Source organism: Schizosaccharomyces octosporus, assembly GCF_000150505.1.
Source record: "Schizosaccharomyces octosporus yFS286 unplaced genomic scaffold supercont6.1, whole genome shotgun sequence".
NCBI lineage: Eukaryota > Fungi > Ascomycota > Schizosaccharomycetes > Schizosaccharomycetales > Schizosaccharomycetaceae > Schizosaccharomyces > Schizosaccharomyces octosporus.
The window spans coordinates 3,237,426-3,257,278 of record NW_013185619.1 but is presented as its reverse complement, the minus strand read 5'-3'; the positions used below and the strand labels follow the sequence as shown (position 1 = coordinate 3,257,278).

The following is a 19,853-nucleotide window of genomic DNA, read 5'->3' as shown; positions in this document are numbered from 1 at the left end:
ACCACCCACACACTAACAAATGGTCATCAAGGTGAACTAAATATTTACACACCCTATTACTCGTTATGCTTTCTTAACATCCACACCCAAGGGACTCAGCAATTGAAGAAGTAAATAGACCTTTGTCAACAACAATGATGGGGAAACGGTCTCAATCCTCATTTATACCAGCGGTTACACCTTCGTCCTTTAGCCAAGGAGATTCACGACCCCCAAATGCCTTTATGACACCTCCATCAATGGGAGCGCCCAATGTAAACAATTCAAATTCTCAGATGTCTACTCTAACGATTAGCCCCATGGCGTATGTTGCAAATACATCTACGGAATTATCTTTTATTAGAGAAAAAAACTTATCAACTGCTGGCCTCGAATCATTATCGCGCGAAGAATATTTGCGAATGTGGAGGCATGATGCATTAATGCAGCAACAGTACAAATGTGCTGCATTTGTTGGTGAGAAGGTCCTTGATATGACAAAGGACTCAAATGATGCATTTTGGCTTGCACAAGTCTACTGTTGTACTGGAGATTATGCTAGAGCAAAAAGCTTGCTTACAAAAGAAGATTTATGTAATCAAAGTTCGGCTTGTAGATACTTAGCTGCCTTCTGTTTTGTCAAGTTGTTTGATTGGCAAGGTGCCTTGGAATTGCTTGGCGAAACAAATCCCTTTAGTAAAGCAAACGGGAACAGTGATAAATTGCGTATGCAAGACGGTGGAATTAAATTAGAAGCTTCAATGTGCTATTTGCGCGGTCAGGTGTATACGAACTTAAGTGATTTTGATCGTGCTAAGGACTGCTATAAAGAAGCTTTAATGGTTGATACAAAATGTTTTGAGGCATTTGATCAATTGGTATCAAATCATCTTCTTACAGCCTCTGAAGAATGGGAATTGGTTTCTAATCTTGATTATTCAACATATTCCAAAGAAGACTCGGATTTTCTGAAATCACTATATATGTTACGCTTAAATAAAACTTCCCATGAACCTGAGCTAAGGGCCGCCGAGGATTATTTGACGTCCATACCAGGGTTGGAAAACAATGCTGATTTATTGATTTCAAAGGCTGAATCACTTATTGTCCGATCTCGTTTTGTTGATGTTATAAGTATAACATCAAAGATATTAGAAAGCGATCCTTATAACATGGCTGTTTACCCAATACATCTCGCTTCTCTTCATGAAATGGGCGAAAAAAATAAATTATTTTTAATTTCTCATGACCTTGTGGATCGTCATCCTGAAAAAGCTGTCACTTGGCTTGCCGTAGGGATATACTATTTATCTGTAAATAAAGTGCAAGAAGCACGGCGGTACTTTTCAAAGTCATCAACAATTGATCCCCAGTTTGGACCTGCTTGGATTGGATTTGCCCATTCTTTTGCTATCGAAGGTGAACATGATCAAGCCATTTCAGCTTACACGACTGCTGCCCGATTATTTCAGGGTACTCATCTTCCTTATCTATTTCTTGGGATGCAACATATGCAACTTGGAAATATTTCATTAGCTGATGAATATTTGCGAAGTTCCTACTCTTTATTTCAGTATGATCCCCTCTTACTTAATGAAATGGGAGTTGTCGCATTTAATAAGTCTGATATGCAGCAGTCCATAAAGTTTTTTAATTCTGCTTTGCAACTAGTAAAGAAAACACAAAGCAATGAGAAACCGTGGGCAGCTACTTGGGCAAATCTTGGTCATGCTTACAGAAAATTAAAGTACGTTTACTAGTAAAATTTAATTCTAACGTTTAGAATGTTTGACGAAGCGATCGATGCGCTTGAGCAAGGACTTGTTCTGTCTACTCAAGATGCGAGTATACACACCGCAATAGCATTGGTGTATATGCACAAAAAAATGCCTGGTCTTGCAATTACTCATTTGCATGAAGTAAGTCTCGAGTTTATAGATTTTCTATGAACCTACGTTGTATTAACCTTTGTTAGAGTCTGGCAATTTCACAAAATGAAATTGTTGCCTCCGATCTTTTGAGACGAGCCCTTGAAGAAAATTCCCTGATACCTGCTGTCCCTGATGAATTGGTTTACGAAGATGCGGTCAGCGAATATATGCAACAATCCACTATCAATGCGAGTAACGGCAATGTTATAGGATACCATTCGCCTCGCTTTGATGAGACATTGAATAATAATTCTCTGATATATGTGGATACACGCTCAGAAATGATGATGGATGATCCAGATAATGATCTTTCTGAACAATAGCAATGGGACAAATTGAATACGCGATAGACATGCATAATTTAATCTTAATGAGACTCATGACTAATAAAAAAAATTATTTTACATTACACCTAAAATATTCATTATTCAAAAGTCCGTGATCAGGAGTCGACTCAGGTTTACTAAATGTTTCCTTTTTTAATTGGGGGTATGTTCCATTCGGCTTCGCAACTCTCGCATTAATGCTTTTGCCTCTTCAAGTTCCAAATCACCATTCAAAATCTCACTGACATACATTTCTGCTTGTCTAAAATTTTTTCGACTAAGTTCTCTCTTTGCTAGCCACATTCTGGCTTTAATGGTTTCCGGCGTCATATCACCTTCTTCTTCACTTCGGATACATTCTTTATACATTGCGGAAGCAGTATCCAAGTCGTGTAATTCTTCATAAAGGTTACCTAAACGCATCAAGATAGAACTGTTTATGGGAGACCCAAGTAAAGCTCGTTTATAAGCTTTGATGGCTTCTTGCGGCCGTTGAATTTTTTCGTAACAATTTCCCAATGCCTGCCACATTCGTTGGTCGTAAGGACGAAGAGCGGTAGCACGTTGGAAGTAATAAAGAGCGTAAAAATGCATATCTAAAACCTCATAAGTTTGACCAAGACCATACCACGCCCGGTAATCTTTTCTGTTGACATCGACAGCTAAGCGGTAGGATTCTATAGCGGCATGTGTGTTTTTTAATTCAACATACTCATGTCCCATAAGAGTCCAAGCAGCCAGGTAATTTCGATTCAGTCGTATTGCTCTCTTAAAATACGTAACTGCCTTTTCATGTTCGGATAATAAACTATAATAATTTCCGATAATTGAACAGGTCTCTGGGCGGAATTTGTCTATGGTCGAAGCTACTTGAGCCAAGAACCCTAATTTTGATTTTCTTTCTAATACAAATAGAACATTGGAATAGGTATCCATGTCGTCTAAACGATAAGGATCGCTTTTCAAGATGTCTTCAAATAATTCTTCGGCATCATCAAAGTCTAGAAGGCAAGATTAGAGCATGCTTGTATTTTAGATTCGTACCTCTTGTATCGTATGCTAATAAAGCACGCTGTACTTTTAAATGGCGGCTTGAGGGAAACAAGGAATCTACCTCGGCCAGCCTTTCATAGACAGAACCGTTGATTTGGTGTAGCTCATGAGATGCATAAACAATAAATACTTTAGTCATTACATGATCTTTCGAAAGACGACGAATGATACTGGCCAAAATCTCTGGGCTATCTAAACACAATGACAGTTCTTGCCATGCTGACCAAAAGTAGGGGGTTTTACGGATGCAAGTGAGGAGATATTCAATGGCTTTTGGATACTGCTTCCTTCTTCTGTTAACCACGCCGCTAAGGTATAGTAGATATGGATCCTGATTCCCCTGTTTAAGTACACTATCCAAGGTCTCCGATATGGAATAGAGCTCACGACTCGAAGAAGAGGCTGGATAAATAGAAGTAGTAACGGTATCCGCTTCCTCTTCTATTTTTTTTTCTCCTGATAAATATTTACTGTAAAGCTGCAAAAAGAGCGATTTTGAAGACTTGCAGTTTTGAAGTGTGTAAGCAGCTCTTTCAAATTCTTTACAGTCAAAATACGCTTTGGCCAGTATGTAAGTAGTGTCTTCCTTAAATTCTAAGATGCGCTCATTTGTGGTAGCCGTGTCTTCTTCAAGCTCAGCGGTCGGAGTGGAAGAAAAAGGAGCATCAAGGGTGTTTGCGGGTTTCAAACCGGCAAGCATCTCAGCGGCCCTATTTCATAATTAGAATTAAATCAACTATTATGAGATGATTGTTGTCAAAACGTTGCTTATATTTGTCCAATCCCTGTTTAAGGTCCTGAGCAGACACTATTCGCGTATGCAAATTATGCTCGTAAAGTCCATCAGTCGCTGCCAATTCATGAACTAAATCATCAAAGACAGAATTTTTTTTGTAAAGGTACAATTCGCAAAGTTCCTTCAATTTAAATAAAAAGACTTACCATCGTACACTGTAAACCAAACCTCGCTCTGAGCATTCCTTGATGCAGTTCCATAAGCCGCTCCGAATTTCTATTACTTTGTGCTGGTTATTGATGCTCTCTTCCATCATCATTATGATAATAGTTTCTGGTTTTAGAATTCTCTCTAGGCTGTAAATTACAAATGTTTCAATCCTTCTCAAATCCAAGAATTAAGACAAGTAATAAGGTTCTTCTGTTGCACAGTTTTCAGTTTTCTAAATTTTCTTTGTGAGTGTAGTAGATGGTATTCAATAGCATTTGGTAGAACACAAAACGAGACCAACCCGTCTGTTTGTGCTTACCCAAGTTTGTTTACATCTTCAGTTGTCAGGCCTAGAATAAGGAAGTGTAACGTCGGCGAGAAACGCCTTTCGTTTGTTTACATTGTAAGAGTAAACAAATAGAACCAATAATAAAAATATAAATAAAAATATAAAAGAGAAGATCGGTTATAGAGATTATTAAAAGGAATTACAGTGATGAATCAAAGAAAATCTTAAAACTTGAAAAGCGTAGCAGCTTAAAGAAGAATACTAGAAAAGATGGATTCATTAAATTATTTACTACGCTTAGAAATCAGTTAACAAGAGAAATTATCACATAAAAACATAAAGAGTAACTTTTTAAAATATATGCTGGAGGATATACATTTATGTTTTGAAATTTGAGGACACTTTTGTTTCAATAGCTACAAACGAATAAAAAGTCGACATCCAAAAAGTGCATGCACGAGTATTGATAATATGAGTACAAAAATCTAAATAGAAAGATATAAAGTCAAAAATGAATACAATAATTAATAGAGAACGAAAGAATTGGTAAATATTTAAAAAATAGGATAGGATATTTCCTTCTTAGAAAATATCATCTTAAAATGTATTACAATTTAGCGAAGTCTTGGTTGTCGCTTATCAAAGCTCAAAACTCACACGTTCTCTAAGTGCTCCCAACTTAGAGGTTGACGATTAGAACCGTTGCAACTTGACTTTATCCAAAGCATATACGCTCTTTTACAAATATGTCTTCTCAGGTATGTTGCTTATGAAAAAGGTAGAGCTTGCTTCTGTGATTCTTTTATGTAAATTTCTTCAAATTCTTTCTTTGAGATAAACGCGAGTCCCAGTTCATCTTTTCTTATTTTCAACGTGGTTTATACATTTTTATATGCTACGGAAAACTAACATGTTTATAGAATACTGCTGTTGACAAACGACAAAAGTTTGAGTCCATCTATCCGGACTTCGTCAATGATATTATGGGCTACTTAAAGTCCATCAATATTCCCAAGGACGTTGCTCAATGGTACGAAAAGGTATGTATTTCTATCCTTTGCGCATTTATTTTCCCGTTTATTTTGATTGTGACACATCGCTTTTACTTGATCAAGCGCATTGTCAGGTCATCGGCATAACAGACCACTCGTTAATTTGAATAACTTTACCGCGATGAGTGTTCATTCTTTCAAATCTGCGTCTGCGATGGTCTATTATAAGTTAAACCTGTAGCGGCTAACGCGATTCTAGAATCTTTACCATAATACCCTTGGAGGAAAGTACAATCGTGGATTGTCCGTCATCGATACATATGAAATTTTGCTTGGTAAGCCTCTTGACGAGGAAGCTTATAAGAAGGCATCTGTTCTAGGATGGTCTATCGAGCTACTCCAAGCCTTTTTCCTCGTCGCTGATGATATGATGGATGCTTCCCAAACTAGACGTGGCCAACCCTGTTGGTATTTGATGCCTAATGTTGGAAATATTGCCATCAATGATGCTTTCATGCTTGAATCTGCTATTTACTTCCTTATCAAGAAGTATTTCCGTCAGGATCCTTATTACGTTGACCTTCTTGAACTTTTCCACGATGTCACCTTCCAAACTGAACTGGGTCAACAACTCGATCTTCTTACCGCACCCGAAGACCATGTTGATCTTTCCAAATTTTCTCTTGAGAAGCATTCTTTTATTGTAATCTATAAGACCGCTTTCTATTCCTTTTACCTTCCCGTTGCCTTAGCTATGTACCTTGCTGGTATCGCATCTAAAGAAAACTTGCAAATTGCAAGTGATATCCTTCTTCCCCTTGGAAAATATTTCCAAGTTCAAGATGATTACCTTGATTGCTACGGTGATCCCAACATCACCGGCAAGGTCGGTACTGATATCTTGGATAACAAATGCTCCTGGTTAATCAATGTCGCTCTTGCCAAGGCATCCCCCGAGCAACGTGCGATCCTTGATAAGAATTACGGTGTAAAAAACCACGAGTGTGAGGCTCAAGTCAAGACTGTCTTTGAGGAACTTAAAATTCGTGATGAATTTGCAAACTACGAAGAGTCTGAAGTTTCTGAAATTAAGAAACGTATTGAGTCTGTTAACGAGTCTGGTGGTTTAAAGAAGTCTGTCTTCTTAACCTTTTTGGGTAAGATTTACAAGAGAAATAAGTAATCATCTTAGTACCTTTTAGAATTGAAATTTGTTAAGATACCCGATTCAATATAATCTATAATCCTTTTTCATAGAGTCTATTACCGTTTAAATGCATTTTTAATAACCTTTAGCAGTTAGAATCACAAGTAAATTACACCATTTCTGGTTATTGCGATTACTTATATTTAAATATGTCAAATTACAAGGCGCCTATTCCTCATAAGGGTTCTACCTTATTTTGTGGTATCGAGCTTCTGTACCAACTGAAATTCAAAGTCTATATTATTCCGTTGGTTTATTCCTCGCAGCAAGCTCTTCAAGTGCAGCCCATCTTAAATTAGAATTTTGGCGCTTCGCTTTCTCTAGTGCGAATTCATTGTGACAGCGTTCAGCGACAATGTTGAAGTACTCAAGGTTCATATCAACAAATATCTGCATAACATTACACGCAATTGCTTGTATAGTTATATTCCAATGGTCTTTAGTAGTACTGTACACATAAGGATAAATAATTGGCAAAATCGTATCCAAGTTTTCAAGTACCAAACTCGTGAAGTACTCATTACTCCAAAAGCATAGAGCACGTTCTGCAACTTGAAAGTGCGGACTGGCAATAGAGCGCGAAAGCTGTTGAAAAAGAGGGACTTGAATATGAACGAACTCCGAAGGCTCTAAGACCTCAAAAATATCTTCTAATTCATTCAAAAACATGACTTCCTTGAAACTATTTACACGAGGCCAGTACTTCAAAATACCGGTCACGACCAACTTTGTCAAGGACGGTTCTTTATCAATAAACTGTACAATACAGTATGTCAACTGTGGATGATATAAAAATAAGGATTTGGTTTGATGCAAAGGAATGAGTACTTTTGTTAGGAAGGTTTTGTGTTCCTCCTTTAATGGCACAGCAAACCCATTTATAATACTAAATTGTGAGTCAATCAAGCAGTAAAAAAATAGTAAACGTACCTTCCAAGAATTTCTAATAATTCAGCTATACCATGAAATGCTTCTTTTTCAAACGTGAATTGCAAAAAGACATTGCTCATAGCCTTTCTTATATGTGAGCGTAGATTCAAAAACTTTCCATATATGCGATGTAAGGCGGTTTTCAGAAGGTCACGCTCTCTAGGATCCTCAGAATTAAATAACATTAATAAATTATTAAAAAAGCAGCGATCGACCAAAGATTTAGATTTGGTAACTTTGAAGTCGGGTGACTCAAGAAAACGAATAAACAGTAAATAAACTTGTTGCATATGGGGCCAAGCCGGCTCCAGGTATGGCTCTTCTTCTAAGGATACTAAAACATCTCTATAGTCATTATAAGCAAAAGAAGGTATGGGACGAAACAAATTGACAGAAAACTAAATGTATTAGGAGAGGAATAACATAAGCGCGAATAACATACAGTGTGCAAAATATGTGAGAACAAACAAGTATTAACTGCTCCTCTATTAAACGTAACCAGATCGATCATCTGAGCCAGAGCTTCACTTTTTATGTCTTTGCTTTCTAGGTCGGATGAAGGATCATTAAAATCAAATATTACATTACATTGATCCAATTTTTTAATAAATAACTGTTCACACTCTGATGGATGGACTTCTAAGTTTACTTGTTAGTATGATGCGGATATGCCGATGAAATGACTTACCATCAAAGGAGGGAAGTCTGGTAAGATTTCTTTTTTCGGAAACTTGGAACTGAGAAGAATGTTGACGATGAAAAGAGAACCGACGTACATTGTCAGGAAGATCGACATCCTTATCCGGAACGGGAGACAAGAGCTTATTAGAAGATGCTGATGCTGTAGGAGATAAATAAGGAGTTTGACGCAAAGACATATACGAACCCGAGCTTGGTTGATCGGAAGTATCACGTATATCAGTAGCCAAATTTAGCTAGAACTCAGTTAGTATAATATAATTGAGAATAATTGCATCTAACATGTCATACTATGCTGCAATTGTCATAGTAGACACTAGGTGCATTGATACATACATCAGGAAGCGATACGGAAGCCGGTTTTAACGAACCCAATCTTTGGACGTCTTTGTCGGATTGATTCGAATTGGTTTTTGACTTCGTATTAATCGTATCTTCTTTATCGTTATTTCCACCTTCCGTTTTTTCATCAACAGCTTCTCTGCTCAAAAAAGTTTTATTAGCTTTTGACAATACATTTGTACTTTTCGATTTTTTCAACTCCTTCCTTGAACGACTGCGTTTTAGTTTTGATGACGATTGATTTTCCTTGGGGTCAGCATTTTTGGATTGGTCTTTTTTGGGATCATTAACATCCTTATCTGACCGGGCTTCATCTTTAAACGATAATGCTTTCACAAACTTATTTCTTAATCCTTTCATGAACAGGAATCTGGTAAAAGTAAACAGCGTTGAATAAAGTTTAGTATGAACTCTTTATACAGAATCCGACTGTTTTTCTTAATTTTTATTAGATTTGTCCCAAAAAAACTCCAATTGAAGATAAGATTGCTTCTAAAAACCAAATTGAACGAGCTTATAAAGCTTCCTCATATGCTTCAGTAAAGATATTGCCGTATAAATTCCTTATGCGAAAAACCACAAAAGAGTCAAAGTAGTTATAGCTCAAATAATCGAACGATTGCACAGTTATTCCTTACTTAGATATATCCTATTCCGAGAGCTGTTCAGTTCGTATATACAATTCTTCGGAAATTGAATATTCTCTGAGACACTCTTTGAGCCTTCAAATGATCACCTTTATAAGATTTCAGTTCAATAAAGGATATTCCGGATGGAATGAACAGCCAAGAAATGAGTGAATGCCTGTAAGAGGAATGTTGGAGTTGACAAATAGTAAATAGATTGATCTGCCCAAAACAAATCCACCTCGTTGAAATACACTAAACAGGTAAAAGTGTTACACCATAGGGAAACAACATAAACAGTGTAGCGAATACAACTATCAAGACTTTGATATAGTACTGGGAGACGGAAATAACTTTACTTTAAGTGGTGGTTTGTAGGATAATTGAGTCATTTTGTTGGAAATAAATTTTGGATGCATATTTACCCCGAGTAAAATTCACGAATACCATGTCCGTGAAAACAAACATATCAGAGAAAGAATATACCTCGATCGAACATCCGGGACTAATGAAAAATGAATCGACGTTTTATGAAACCTTAGGTGGGATTCCTGAAATACAAAAGGTGCGTATTAAATAGTAACGAATGAAAGGATCAGCAAAGGCGTTTTTTTAATTCATGTACTACTTTGTTTCTTTTGTTTGAGACTTTTATATTGAAGTTACAATAACCTTTCTAATAAAACGGAGAAGGGTTGATACAGATTCCATATACTGACCCATGCTACAGGCTGTTTCAACATCGTTTCGCAACCCCAAGCATGCACTTTTGGAGCTAAAATTACGACCTCGTGATCATTATCATCATCCAGTACAAGCAAAATTGAAACAAAGAAACGATATATTAGTTCGAATCAAGAAGAATGGGGAAATCGATAGCGCCGGGAGGATTCGTCACACATTTGTTTTTCGAGACATGGCTGATTTTCAATATAGCACGGAAAATTCTCCCTTTACAAAAAAACTAGATGCTTCTTTGCGTACATTGGACTTTGATGCAATTAGCAAATTCAATATAGACTTATCACCAGTACAACGTGATCATTTAGACATGCCTCCTCCACCTCTTTTCTCACAGGTACCTCTCCCTACATTTTATAATTATCAGCAAAATCCTCTTGTAGGACGGGTGCGTCTGCCCGATGGTTCAACGACGATAATGAATCTCAAAGGACAATGTCGTGTATGGATTATCACGGCCGATATGAAAGTTGAACATGTCCCAACTAAAAAACATCAGAAGCTTTCAGAATCTCCGAGCAAAATTGTTCAGGAAGTCATCGATGCTATTAAACCCTTATTTCACGACCGTCCTATGTGGACACGTCGTGCTCTGTTAAATCACATTGATCCTTCCTATTTACATTATTTAAAATTCGCGTTACCTTATATCTCGTACTTATGGTCTTCAGGTCCTTTCCGCGATACATATACTATATTCGGGTATGACCCTAGAAAGGATCCTAAAGCAGCCGCATATCAAGCTCTCTTCTTTAAATTAAGATTGAACAAAAATCAGAAGGGGCACAAAACCCATACTTTTGATGGTAAAACACTCTATCCTTTAAACCGTATTTATCAAATTTGTGATATCACCGATCCACAAATTTCCTCTTTGCTACAAGATTCTCCTTTACGGCCTGACTGTCACCGTGAGACAGGCTGGTATAGAAGCGGTAGATTCTACAAAATCAGGGACTTGATGCGTGAAAAGTTGTATGCTTTGATTGAAGGCAGACAGCCTTCAGATGTTACTCTTGATGCTATTATGAATGCTGAAGAAGTTGATGTTTCCGACAAGGAAACGAATGAAGAGGATAAAGTTACTTCAGCTAAAGATAGTACATTGGAACTCGATGATTACACGTCTTCCGATGCTCGGGTAAATGAACTCATGAAAAACTTGATGGAGAGAAGCCAGGAACATGAAGGGTTTGATGAGTTATATGATTTCGACGAAGATTATGAGGATATATTTGGTGAATAAATAATCAAAATACTATCATGCTATTCATGTTAAGTAAAAGGTTATTTTAGCAAAGACCTCTCACAACTTTCGACGATTCTGATTGTTTACGATCTTTTTTTTCCTATACATATATAATTTTTTCAAATGCTTGAATTTAATTGCTTAATCCCCGTGAGAGATTATCTTTGCAAAATCTTGTGAGATACCGCGATCTTACGTGGCGTTCTTACATATATATCTTTTACTAGCTGAAATGTTTTCTGTAGACCGATTTAGACGGAGCCAAAAATATACTGGGCGAGTCAAGCCTTAAACTCCTCAGTGTCTATTTACAAAAGTATTTGCAGTAATCTGCAAAAATGTTAGTTCTTTACGGAGGTTCTGCGTTAACACCTCATAACCAGAAGAAGCTTTTACAAGCTACAGAGTCTGCGTTTGATCGTATTGAGGCTGTATATTTTTATTTAATTCAAACTAAAGATGGATATCACGTATCTTCTAATGATTTGAGACCTATTTTATCAGACCTACAACCGGATGAATTTAGACCATCCGGTCCCCAAGTGGCCTTTGTCTTTCCTCGTACTGGTACCATATCTCCATGGTCTTCGAAAGCTACCAACATTGCCAATGTATGCAACCTCAAAGGGGTGAACCGCATTGAACGTGGTATAGCGTATTCGGTGACATGCAAGCAAGGCCTTTCTGAAAATATATACGAGAATGCTTTCAGCAATCTATTCGACCGTATGACTGAAACTCTTCGTTATGAGCCACCAAAGGAAGAAGAAGTGTTTAATACTCAAGAACCTGCACCCCTTGTAACAATTAAACTCGGCTGTAACCAAGAAGCCGATAAGGAGAATGCCAAACGTCGTCTCGCAGAAGCCAATGTTAAGTTTGGACTAGCTCTTGCTTCTGACGAAATTGATTACCTGGTTGAGTGCTATGCCAATGAGCCTTCATTGCAGCATCGCGAGCCTACTGATGTTGAGCTTTTTATGTTTGGTCAGGTCAACTCCGAGCATTGTAGACATAAAATTTTTAACGCCGATTGGACGATTGATGGAAATAAGATGGAAAACTCCTTGTTTCAGATGATTCGTAATACCCATAAATTAAACCCCCATCATACTATTTCTGCTTACTCCGATAATGCCGCTGTTTTTGAAGGAAATGCTGGATCTAATTTCTTTCCTATGAATGGTGAATGGACATTAAAAGATGAAACTGTTGATTTTCTTGGAAAGGTAGAAACCCATAATCATCCTACAGCAGTTTCGCCATATCCGGGTGCGGCTACAGGCTCCGGTGGTGAAATTCGCGATGAAGGAGCCGTTGGTCAAGGATCAAAACCAAAGGCTGGTTTAGCTGGCTACAACGTTTCTGATTTGCATATCCCTGGTTTTAAGCAGCCTTGGGAATTGGAGGTCGGCAAACCTTTCCATATTGCTTCTCCTCTCGATATTATGTTATCTGCCCCAATCGGTAGTTCTTCTTTCAATAATGAATTTGGCCGTCCTTGTATAAATGGCTACTTCCGTACATTAACCATGGAAGTGACTAGATCCGATGGAACGACGGAATATCGTGGATACCATAAGCCAATTATGGCTGCAGGCGGTGTTGGTTGCATCCGTAGACAGCATGCTTTCAAAAAATCCATTTCTGCTGGAAGTCCAATCATAGTACTTGGTGGACCTGCACTCCTTGTAGGTTTAGGTGGTGGTGCTGCCTCTAGTATGAATTCTGGTGAAGGTTCTGAAGATTTGGATTTTGCATCTGTGCAACGAGGAAATCCAGAAATGCAACGTCGTGCACAGATGGTAATTGACACTTGTACTGCAATGGAAGACAATATTATTCAATCCATTCACGATGTTGGTGCTGGTGGTGTTTCCAATGCCCTCCCTGAATTAGTTCACGATGCCGGTTTGGGTGCCAGATTTGAACTCCGTGATATCCCTTGCATTGAACCTAGTATGTCGCCCATGCAAATTTGGTGCTGTGAATCTCAAGAACGATACGTTCTTTCAGTGAAGTCTGAGGATCTTGATTTATTTACGAGCATCTGTGAACGTGAAAGATGTCCCTATGGAGTTGTTGGCTATGCTACCGAGGAGCAACGACTAGTATTGACGGATCGCCTTTATAAATCCACTCCTATCGATTTGCCTATGGAAGTTTTATTTGGCAAACCCCCAAAGATGTCGCGTGTGGATAATACTGACCCTCTGGTCTTGAAGAAGTTTGATTCTTCCTTAAACGCCTATATACCTACCGTTGATCAACCAATCACTGATGCTGTTCAACGCGTTTTGCGCATGCCTGCAGTAGCGTCAAAATCATTTTTGATTACAATAGGTGATCGTAGTATCACTGGTCTTGTTGCTCGCGAGCAAATGGTTGGACCTTGGCAAACTCCTGTAGCAGATGTCGCTGTCACTGTTACATCGTACGGTAAGGGTACTACTACAGGTGAGGCGTTTGCCGTTGGTGAGAAGCCGATCACTGCTCTTATTTCATCGGCTGCTTCGGCTCGTATGGCTGTCGCTGAATGTATCATGAATATGGCTGCCGCCTCACTCCCACATTTGAGTCATATTCGTTTGAGCGCCAACTGGATGTCTTCTCCTACACATTCCGGTGAGGGTGCAAAATTATACGAAGCTGTTCAAGCTATCGGCTTAGATCTCTGCCCCCAATTGGGAATTAGTATTCCAGTCGGTAAAGACTCAATGTCAATGAGTATGAAATGGATGGAAGACTCCCGTGAGCAATCTGTTACTGCACCTTTGTCACTTGTTATCACAGGCTTCTCTTCGGTAAATAATGTTGAGTCTATTTGGACACCTCAACTGAAACGTGCTAATGAAATTGGACCGTCTTCCTTGTTGTATATTGATTTAGCTAACGGTAAACAACGTCTTGGTGGTTCAATCCTTGCTCAGTGCTACAAGGAGTTGGGCGATGAGGCTCCCGATGTTGAAGACGTGGAATTGCTTAAGTCTTACTTCTCCGCAATCACTCAGCTTCATACTACTGATTATGTACAAGCTTATCATGACAATTCTGATGGTGGTTTATTTGTTACTGTTTCTGAAATGGCCTTTGCTGGACGTGTCGGAGTGGTATCGGATCTTGAAAACTTTTCTAATGACAATATTGCTACCCTATTCAACGAAGAATTAGGTGCAGTAATACAAATCCGGGATAGCGATTTCGAAAGTGTATATGAAATATTCAAGGCCCATGGACTCGGAAAAGCTGTCAAAAAGTTTGGTAAAGTTATCTCCAATGAGGCTCAAGAGGTTGTTTTTGTTCGTTCGAGCGAAATTGTCTACAAGTCCACCCGTGCTGCTCTTCAATCTCTTTGGCACGAAACTTCTTACAAAATGCAAAGCATTCGAGACAATCCTAAATGTGCTCAACAAGAGTACGAAACTATTTGGGACAATTCTGACCCTGGTATTGATTTCCATTTGACTTTTGAGCATTCTCCTAAATCAGATCTTTCTTTGACGAATCGTCCCAAGGTTGCTGTTTTGCGTGAGCAAGGTGTTAATGGACATATGGAAATGGCTTATTCGTTCCACGCAGCCGGTTTTACACCTGTGGACGTCCACATGACCGACATTATTAATGGTAAACTTACACTTGATATGTTTGTTGGTATTGCTGCATGCGGTGGTTTTTCGTACGGTGATGTTCTGGGATCTGCTAACGGATGGGCTACTTCGATTCTTTTACATGATACTGCTCGTCAGGAATTTTACAAGTTTTTCAATCAACGAAAAGATACTTTTGCTATTGGTCTTTGCAATGGTTGTCAGTTATTTACCCGCCTGAAGACATTAATTCCCGGTGCTCAATGTTGGCCACTTTTCCTTTCAAATGAATCTTCACAGTATGAAGGACGTACGGTAATGCTTCAATTAGATCCGAGGAATTCAGCAAGTTCTATTTTCACCAACGAAATGGGAGGTTCTCGTATTCCAATTGCTGTTGCCCATGGTGAAGGCCGTGCTGTCTTCGAATCCGATTCCGATTACACAAAATTCAAGCAGGAAGGCTTGGACGTTCTTTACTACGTTGATAATTATGGTAATAGGACGAGCCAGTATCCTTTGAATCCTAATGGAAGTACAGACGCCATCGCTGGTGTTCGCTCTCCATGTGGACGATTCTTAGCTATGATGCCACATCCTGAACGTGTTGTTCTGAAGGTGGCTAATAGTTACTATCCCAAGTCGTGTTCTGAAAATTGGGGTACTCATGGACCATGGCTTCGATTGTTCCAGTCCGCTCGTAAATGGGTGGGCTAAGTTTTGGTATCTTAAATCTTCAATGTTTTATTTTTATTTTACTTAATTGCATCATTGAAGTATAATAAATGTTTTTTGCTAATTATTTACTTTAATAAGTTTGAGCTTCTTACGATTTTTTGGATAATATAGAATTAATAATAATTTACAACGAAAACTAATTAATTAATTACAATTGTACTCACGATGTAACTGAGGTGTATGCTAACTTTGATACGAAAATTACCTAATTGCTTACAGCGGCCAAATGAGCGATGCGGCATAGTACATTGACAAAAATGTAAGGAAACGAGATCAACGGAAATTCTTTTCCACATTGAATAGAATGTGATCTCTGATCGTACGTTACATCGTACGCAGCTGCCACGGCACTGTCAATTCGATCCCTTATGTCTTGGTCATTTGAATTATCAGGAAGCCCACACTTTTCAAAGTATTCTTTCTTATAGCATTTCTTTATATTGTCATATAGTAACATAATTTCTTCGCGAACTGCAAATTCATTAACGGATGTTTTCATTTCATCATTAAATAATATGAAAGCCGTGTAAACTTCATGCTCGGAGCCTATATCGTAACGATTCATTAATGCCCTCATGTCAAAATCATAGCGACCTTTGACTTCTGTCGCAATTTGTCTATAATCTGATTTGTATTTCGGTAGCTTCATTCGATCGTCGTAAACCATTTCCACATTTGGATCAAACTTCCAATTAGCTTCATTTTTTTTATGAAACTTAACTGTATATTGATAAATCCTTCCTACGGCTGTTTCAGACTTAAACGTTCTCGATTGCTGCTTTTGCATAAAATCTGGGTATTGCTTAGGTCTAAGTTCCCTGGGCATACTGCAAGCAACGCCAGATTTAGGAAAATCAACAGCTTGCGAGTGCAAGGCTGCTAATTGCAAACAGACGTTGCCATATATTCCGTCAGGATTATTGTGCAAATCGTGTGCCCATGCTTTCCAAGCGTTAGAAATTACGCCAAGGTTATCATTCTTCATATAATAAATAAAAAATTCCTTCACCGAGTCAATAGTAGGTTTTGTTTTCAAAAATTTAGCAGCCCGTTTAGGCGTTGCTTCCAGAAGTGGAGGATAATTTACTCTTTTAGGTATAAGACTAGGTTCCCAAATCACGGTGTATTCGTCTCCATCTAAATCACCACCAGAACACATACCAGGAACACTTCTATCACCTGTTGTCGGAAAAACAACCACGTTTTTCAGATGTCCTAAGTTACTACAATTAACAGCGCGACAAATACGAATGTCACCGGGATGCAAAGATGGGTTTCTTGCTACAATACAAAGACCTTTAATTATAGTAGTCCTCGTTCGCTTATTAGAAAATGCCTCGGCTTCTGGATGATTGTTTGTAACTTGAACGAAAATTTCGGGGATTGAAAGAAGTGCATCATCACAATGACCTTTGAGAGATCCTGTTTCATCTGCTACACCTAATAGATAGGCTCCATTGGATACATTAATTCTCTGCTTTTCTTTCATGGATTTAAGAACCCATTCATAATAAAGATTGAGAAGATTTCTTGTAAAAATATCATTTCTCTCCAAATACCCAGCTTGTATGAGGTCAGCCATGGTAAGAGACGACCTATTTTCATCAACATTATCCCTCAACATGAGAATGCACTTTTGTTTATTTGTCATGGCACTATTCAGTTCAGACAATTGATGCTTAGCCATATTAAGAAAAACATCTGTTTCAACACCCAAGCCTTGCAATAAAGTGATAAGTTGCATGTTTAAACGAGCGTTCGAAAAGCGAGATATTTTAATCACTTCTAGGTCCTCATGAGGTGATTTAAATTTATCTTGACTCGGACGAGGAAAAACCAAATTTCCCTGATGGTACTCTAATTTAGTAGGTGGGGCCAAGCCTAAGACACCTTTAAACCCACCCATACGAAACTGAAAGGCGGAAGGAAGGAGATCGTCATTATCAATTTGAACAGAGAGACAACGCAAAACAGAAAATGAAGCCATACCTATTCCATCAGTAAAACAATTATTATTTCTAGTTATATCATTTCTGGGAGCAATCTCGACAGGAAAATGTTTTATAACTTTTGTAGTGGAAAAACACTGTCCCATCCTAGCTGCGTACTTTGAAACTGAACTGATCTCACTGAAATCACCCATATCTTCACGTATTTTTTCCACATTCTGTTCTGGTGTAGAAGCAAAAAAAAAGGCACCATGTTCTCTAAGTTGAGAATTGCCGAAGGCAAGAAACTCATAGACACGATTTCCAATTTTCACACCCTTATTCAATAATTGATAAACCCGCGCAAAGACCGCCTCACAGTTCGAATTATCTGAATGAAGTTTAATTTTCGTTAATTCATCAGCTATTTGAACTCGCATAAATCTATCCGCGAACTTTATATGTTTTCTCAAAACACGGTTTCCTAATTCTATAGAATCATCCATAATTCGAATCGTTGTTGGAGTTAAAACAATCTTTTTAATATGCATAGAAGATGTGCTGTAAGGATCGAAAAATGTTAATTTTTTTGAGAATGTTTCCCGGGTAGGTTTATGTAAAGGTTTTTCAGAAGCAAGGGCATTTTTTAAAAAAGCAATTGCCTGTTCTTCTTTTAGAGTGGATAACCCATCAAGAAGGACTGGTAAATCAACCTCGGAAAGTGCATGTTGAGAAAGACATTGTTCCAGTAAATACAATACAATATGAGATATATTTGTATTGCTATATAGTAATGCGCAACGAGCGAAGTAGTCATCAATAGAGTAAACACTAATTTTGCACATACGGCTTTTTAGCCTGAACTTTTCCAATTCCCCTAAAAAAATTGCATTGGCTTCCTCAGATTGTTTATTTCTTATGTCATATGAAAAAACTGCCATGTTAGATCTTCCTAGGGGAGCATTAGCATAACTTAGTAACTGTACGGGAGACTCGGATGGGAGTGTACTGTTTGAGGAAGGCACAACATCGACCTGGCGACGCCAAAGGTTTGATGAGCTCCACACTTTTCTCAATTTTGTTTCCGATCCTAAAACATCTTTTCGAAATAGCACAGGCGGTAACCTGTATTTGAACGATAAGCTTACGCGGCTGTTCTCGGTATCAATACCTATATCGTCGACAATATTGCGGAAATAAAAATCTAATCGATACTCATCGACCACATTCTCAACAATTCGTTTGAATGTAAGTATAAATCTTTTATTTTTGAAGTCCACCAAAAGAAGAATATCATGTAATTTCGTTCCAGACTCATGGCCGAAAAGTGGAACCAATTTGTCAAGGTAAGATTGACCGATGGTCATCGAAAACAATGGAAGCTGAACAAACCTATTGTACCGACTACCAACTGTACTAAATGAAGATTGTCTGGTCAAAGGATTTTGCATGTAAGGATCTACGCGAACCTTGAAAACCATACGATCAATCTGAATTTCATTAAATGGTTGCCAAAACGGTACTCTTGGGATAGGGAAAAACCGAACGACAGCGGTTGTAGTCGGTCCATTCTCTGAAGGCTCTAAAAATCTCATATATGATATGTCGCCATATTTATGCAAGGGCTTCCATAGGTTGTATAGTTTGTTAGAATCTTCTTTCATCCATTCTGAAGGGATTTTAAATACTGTAAGCGTTAAACTATCCCAGAATCTCCAGGCATTACTGTGATCGCGATGTATTCCTTCTAAAGAAGACGAACTGTTTGTTGGTACTTTGGATGTTGCTAAATTATATAATTGTTTATAGGGAACTTTTAAACGTTCCCATGGAGCTTCTCTGTGAAACGTTTTTATTTCGGCACCTATAAAGTCATATAGTGTCGGATCCATAGTTTTGGCATTGTATTGGCCAGCTTTATTCAAATTCGTTGTAGATACGAGTTTAAAAGGAAATCTTTTTACATGAATTAGAATCCTCAATCATTCACATTCTTTATACTTAACACATATACTAGAAGGCTTTGACGAGGTTAGGAACGTCGTTGTATGGTACCCTAAATGGGTAGATATACAGCGTAATCAAGCATTTTTAGAGTAAAGGATTACGAAAGCGTAACTGTAGATTACAACAATATAAAATATCATTTACTATTGCGACTTATTATAAAGCCCAGAGCTTGAAAAGCACTTGGGTTAAAGTCGAACATCTGTTGAGTTATGTGAAACGAAAATCAAGCTTTCCTTCTCTACTTTAAAAGATAGAATTTTCTTTTTTTGAAATAATATAT

The 19,853-nt window shown here is 38.0% G+C and overlaps 7 protein-coding genes across 7 annotated transcripts; 4 read left to right on the top strand and 3 right to left on the bottom strand.

Annotated features, from left to right (window-relative positions):
• Positions 1–21: 21 nt before the first annotated feature.
• SOCG_02279 (anaphase-promoting complex subunit Cut9) lies at positions 22–4,037 on the top strand. Its single transcript, XM_013160773.1, has 3 exons — positions 22–1,726; positions 1,763–1,898; positions 1,955–4,037. Exons 1-3 carry the CDS (start codon positions 135–137, stop codon positions 2,231–2,233), a joined length of 2,007 nt encoding a protein of 668 aa, XP_013016227.1. The 5' UTR covers positions 22–134; the 3' UTR covers positions 2,234–4,037.
• SOCG_02278 (anaphase-promoting complex subunit Apc8) lies at positions 2,206–4,563 on the bottom strand. The gene is made up of 3 exons (XM_013160772.1): positions 4,232–4,563; positions 3,281–3,999; positions 2,206–3,237 (listed from the first exon to the last, which is right to left on the bottom strand). The coding sequence occupies exons 1-3, from the start codon at positions 4,342–4,344 to the stop codon at positions 2,390–2,392; spliced, it is 1,680 nt and encodes a 559-aa protein (XP_013016226.1). The 5' UTR covers positions 4,345–4,563; the 3' UTR covers positions 2,206–2,389.
• Positions 4,564–5,127: 564 nt separating this feature from the next.
• Positions 5,128–6,783, top strand: SOCG_02277 (geranyltranstransferase Fps1). The gene is made up of 3 exons (XM_013160771.1): positions 5,128–5,282; positions 5,445–5,564; positions 5,776–6,783. Exons 1-3 carry the CDS (start codon positions 5,271–5,273, stop codon positions 6,697–6,699), a joined length of 1,056 nt encoding a protein of 351 aa, XP_013016225.1. The 5' UTR covers positions 5,128–5,270; the 3' UTR covers positions 6,700–6,783.
• On the bottom strand, positions 5,366–9,518 carry SOCG_02276 (protein phosphatase regulatory subunit Par2). The gene is made up of 5 exons (XM_013160770.1): positions 8,689–9,518; positions 8,342–8,588; positions 8,096–8,292; positions 7,654–8,051; positions 5,366–7,609 (listed from the first exon to the last, which is right to left on the bottom strand). Exons 1-5 carry the CDS (start codon positions 9,052–9,054, stop codon positions 6,964–6,966), a joined length of 1,854 nt encoding a protein of 617 aa, XP_013016224.1. The 5' UTR covers positions 9,055–9,518; the 3' UTR covers positions 5,366–6,963.
• A 104-nt stretch (positions 9,519–9,622) lies between these two features.
• Positions 9,623–11,527, top strand: SOCG_02275 (transcription factor tfiiic complex a box associated subunit sfc1). Its single transcript, XM_013160769.1, has 2 exons — positions 9,623–9,885; positions 10,051–11,527. Exons 1-2 carry the CDS (start codon positions 9,769–9,771, stop codon positions 11,305–11,307), a joined length of 1,374 nt encoding a protein of 457 aa, XP_013016223.1. The 5' UTR covers positions 9,623–9,768; the 3' UTR covers positions 11,308–11,527.
• Positions 11,528–11,648: 121 nt separating this feature from the next.
• SOCG_02274 (phosphoribosylformylglycinamidine synthase Ade3) lies at positions 11,649–15,614 on the top strand (the record flags this gene model as incomplete). The annotated part of the gene is made up of 1 exon (XM_013160768.1): positions 11,649–15,614. The coding sequence occupies one exon, from the start codon at positions 11,649–11,651 to the stop codon at positions 15,612–15,614; it is 3,966 nt and encodes a 1,321-aa protein (XP_013016222.1).
• A 120-nt stretch (positions 15,615–15,734) lies between these two features.
• SOCG_02273 (RNA-directed RNA polymerase Rdp1) lies at positions 15,735–19,628 on the bottom strand. Its single transcript, XM_013160767.1, has one exon. The coding sequence runs from the start codon at positions 19,453–19,455 to the stop codon at positions 15,841–15,843; it is 3,615 nt and encodes a 1,204-aa protein (XP_013016221.1). The 5' UTR covers positions 19,456–19,628; the 3' UTR covers positions 15,735–15,840.
• Positions 19,629–19,853: the final 225 nt, after the last annotated feature.

Excerpts from the sequence above, each read along its gene's own strand:
- SOCG_02279 (XM_013160773.1), top strand. The coding sequence starts at position 135 with ATGATGGGGAAACGGTCTCAATCCTCATTTATACCAGCGGTTACACCT. Across the intron at positions 1,727-1,762 it reads CATGCTTACAGAAAATTAAA|AATGTTTGACGAAGCGATCG; the intron begins GTACGTTTACTA and ends TCTAACGTTTAG. Across the intron at positions 1,899-1,954 it reads CAATTACTCATTTGCATGAA|AGTCTGGCAATTTCACAAAA; the intron begins GTAAGTCTCGAG and ends AACCTTTGTTAG.
- SOCG_02278 (XM_013160772.1), bottom strand. The coding sequence starts at position 4,344 with ATGATGATGGAAGAGAGCATCAATAACCAGCACAAAGTAATAGAAATT. Across the intron at positions 4,000-4,231 it reads TTGGTTTACAGTGTACGATG|GGCCGCTGAGATGCTTGCCG; the intron begins GTAAGTCTTTTT and ends ATTATGAAATAG. Across the intron at positions 3,238-3,280 it reads ATTAGCATACGATACAAGAG|ACTTTGATGATGCCGAAGAA; the intron begins GTACGAATCTAA and ends CTTGCCTTCTAG.
- SOCG_02277 (XM_013160771.1), top strand. Across the intron at positions 5,565-5,775 it reads TTGCTCAATGGTACGAAAAG|AATCTTTACCATAATACCCT; the intron begins GTATGTATTTCT and ends ACGCGATTCTAG.
- SOCG_02276 (XM_013160770.1), bottom strand. The coding sequence starts at position 9,054 with ATGAAAGGATTAAGAAATAAGTTTGTGAAAGCATTATCGTTTAAAGAT. Across the intron at positions 8,589-8,688 it reads CTTCCGTATCGCTTCCTGAT|CTAAATTTGGCTACTGATAT; the intron begins GTATGTATCAAT and ends ACTGAGTTCTAG. Across the intron at positions 8,293-8,341 it reads CAGACTTCCCTCCTTTGATG|AAGTCCATCCATCAGAGTGT; the intron begins GTAAGTCATTTC and ends AAGTAAACTTAG.
- SOCG_02275 (XM_013160769.1), top strand. The coding sequence starts at position 9,769 with ATGTCCGTGAAAACAAACATATCAGAGAAAGAATATACCTCGATCGAA. Across the intron at positions 9,886-10,050 it reads GGATTCCTGAAATACAAAAG|GCTGTTTCAACATCGTTTCG; the intron begins GTGCGTATTAAA and ends CCCATGCTACAG.
- SOCG_02273 (XM_013160767.1), bottom strand. The coding sequence starts at position 19,455 with ATGGATCCGACACTATATGACTTTATAGGTGCCGAAATAAAAACGTTT.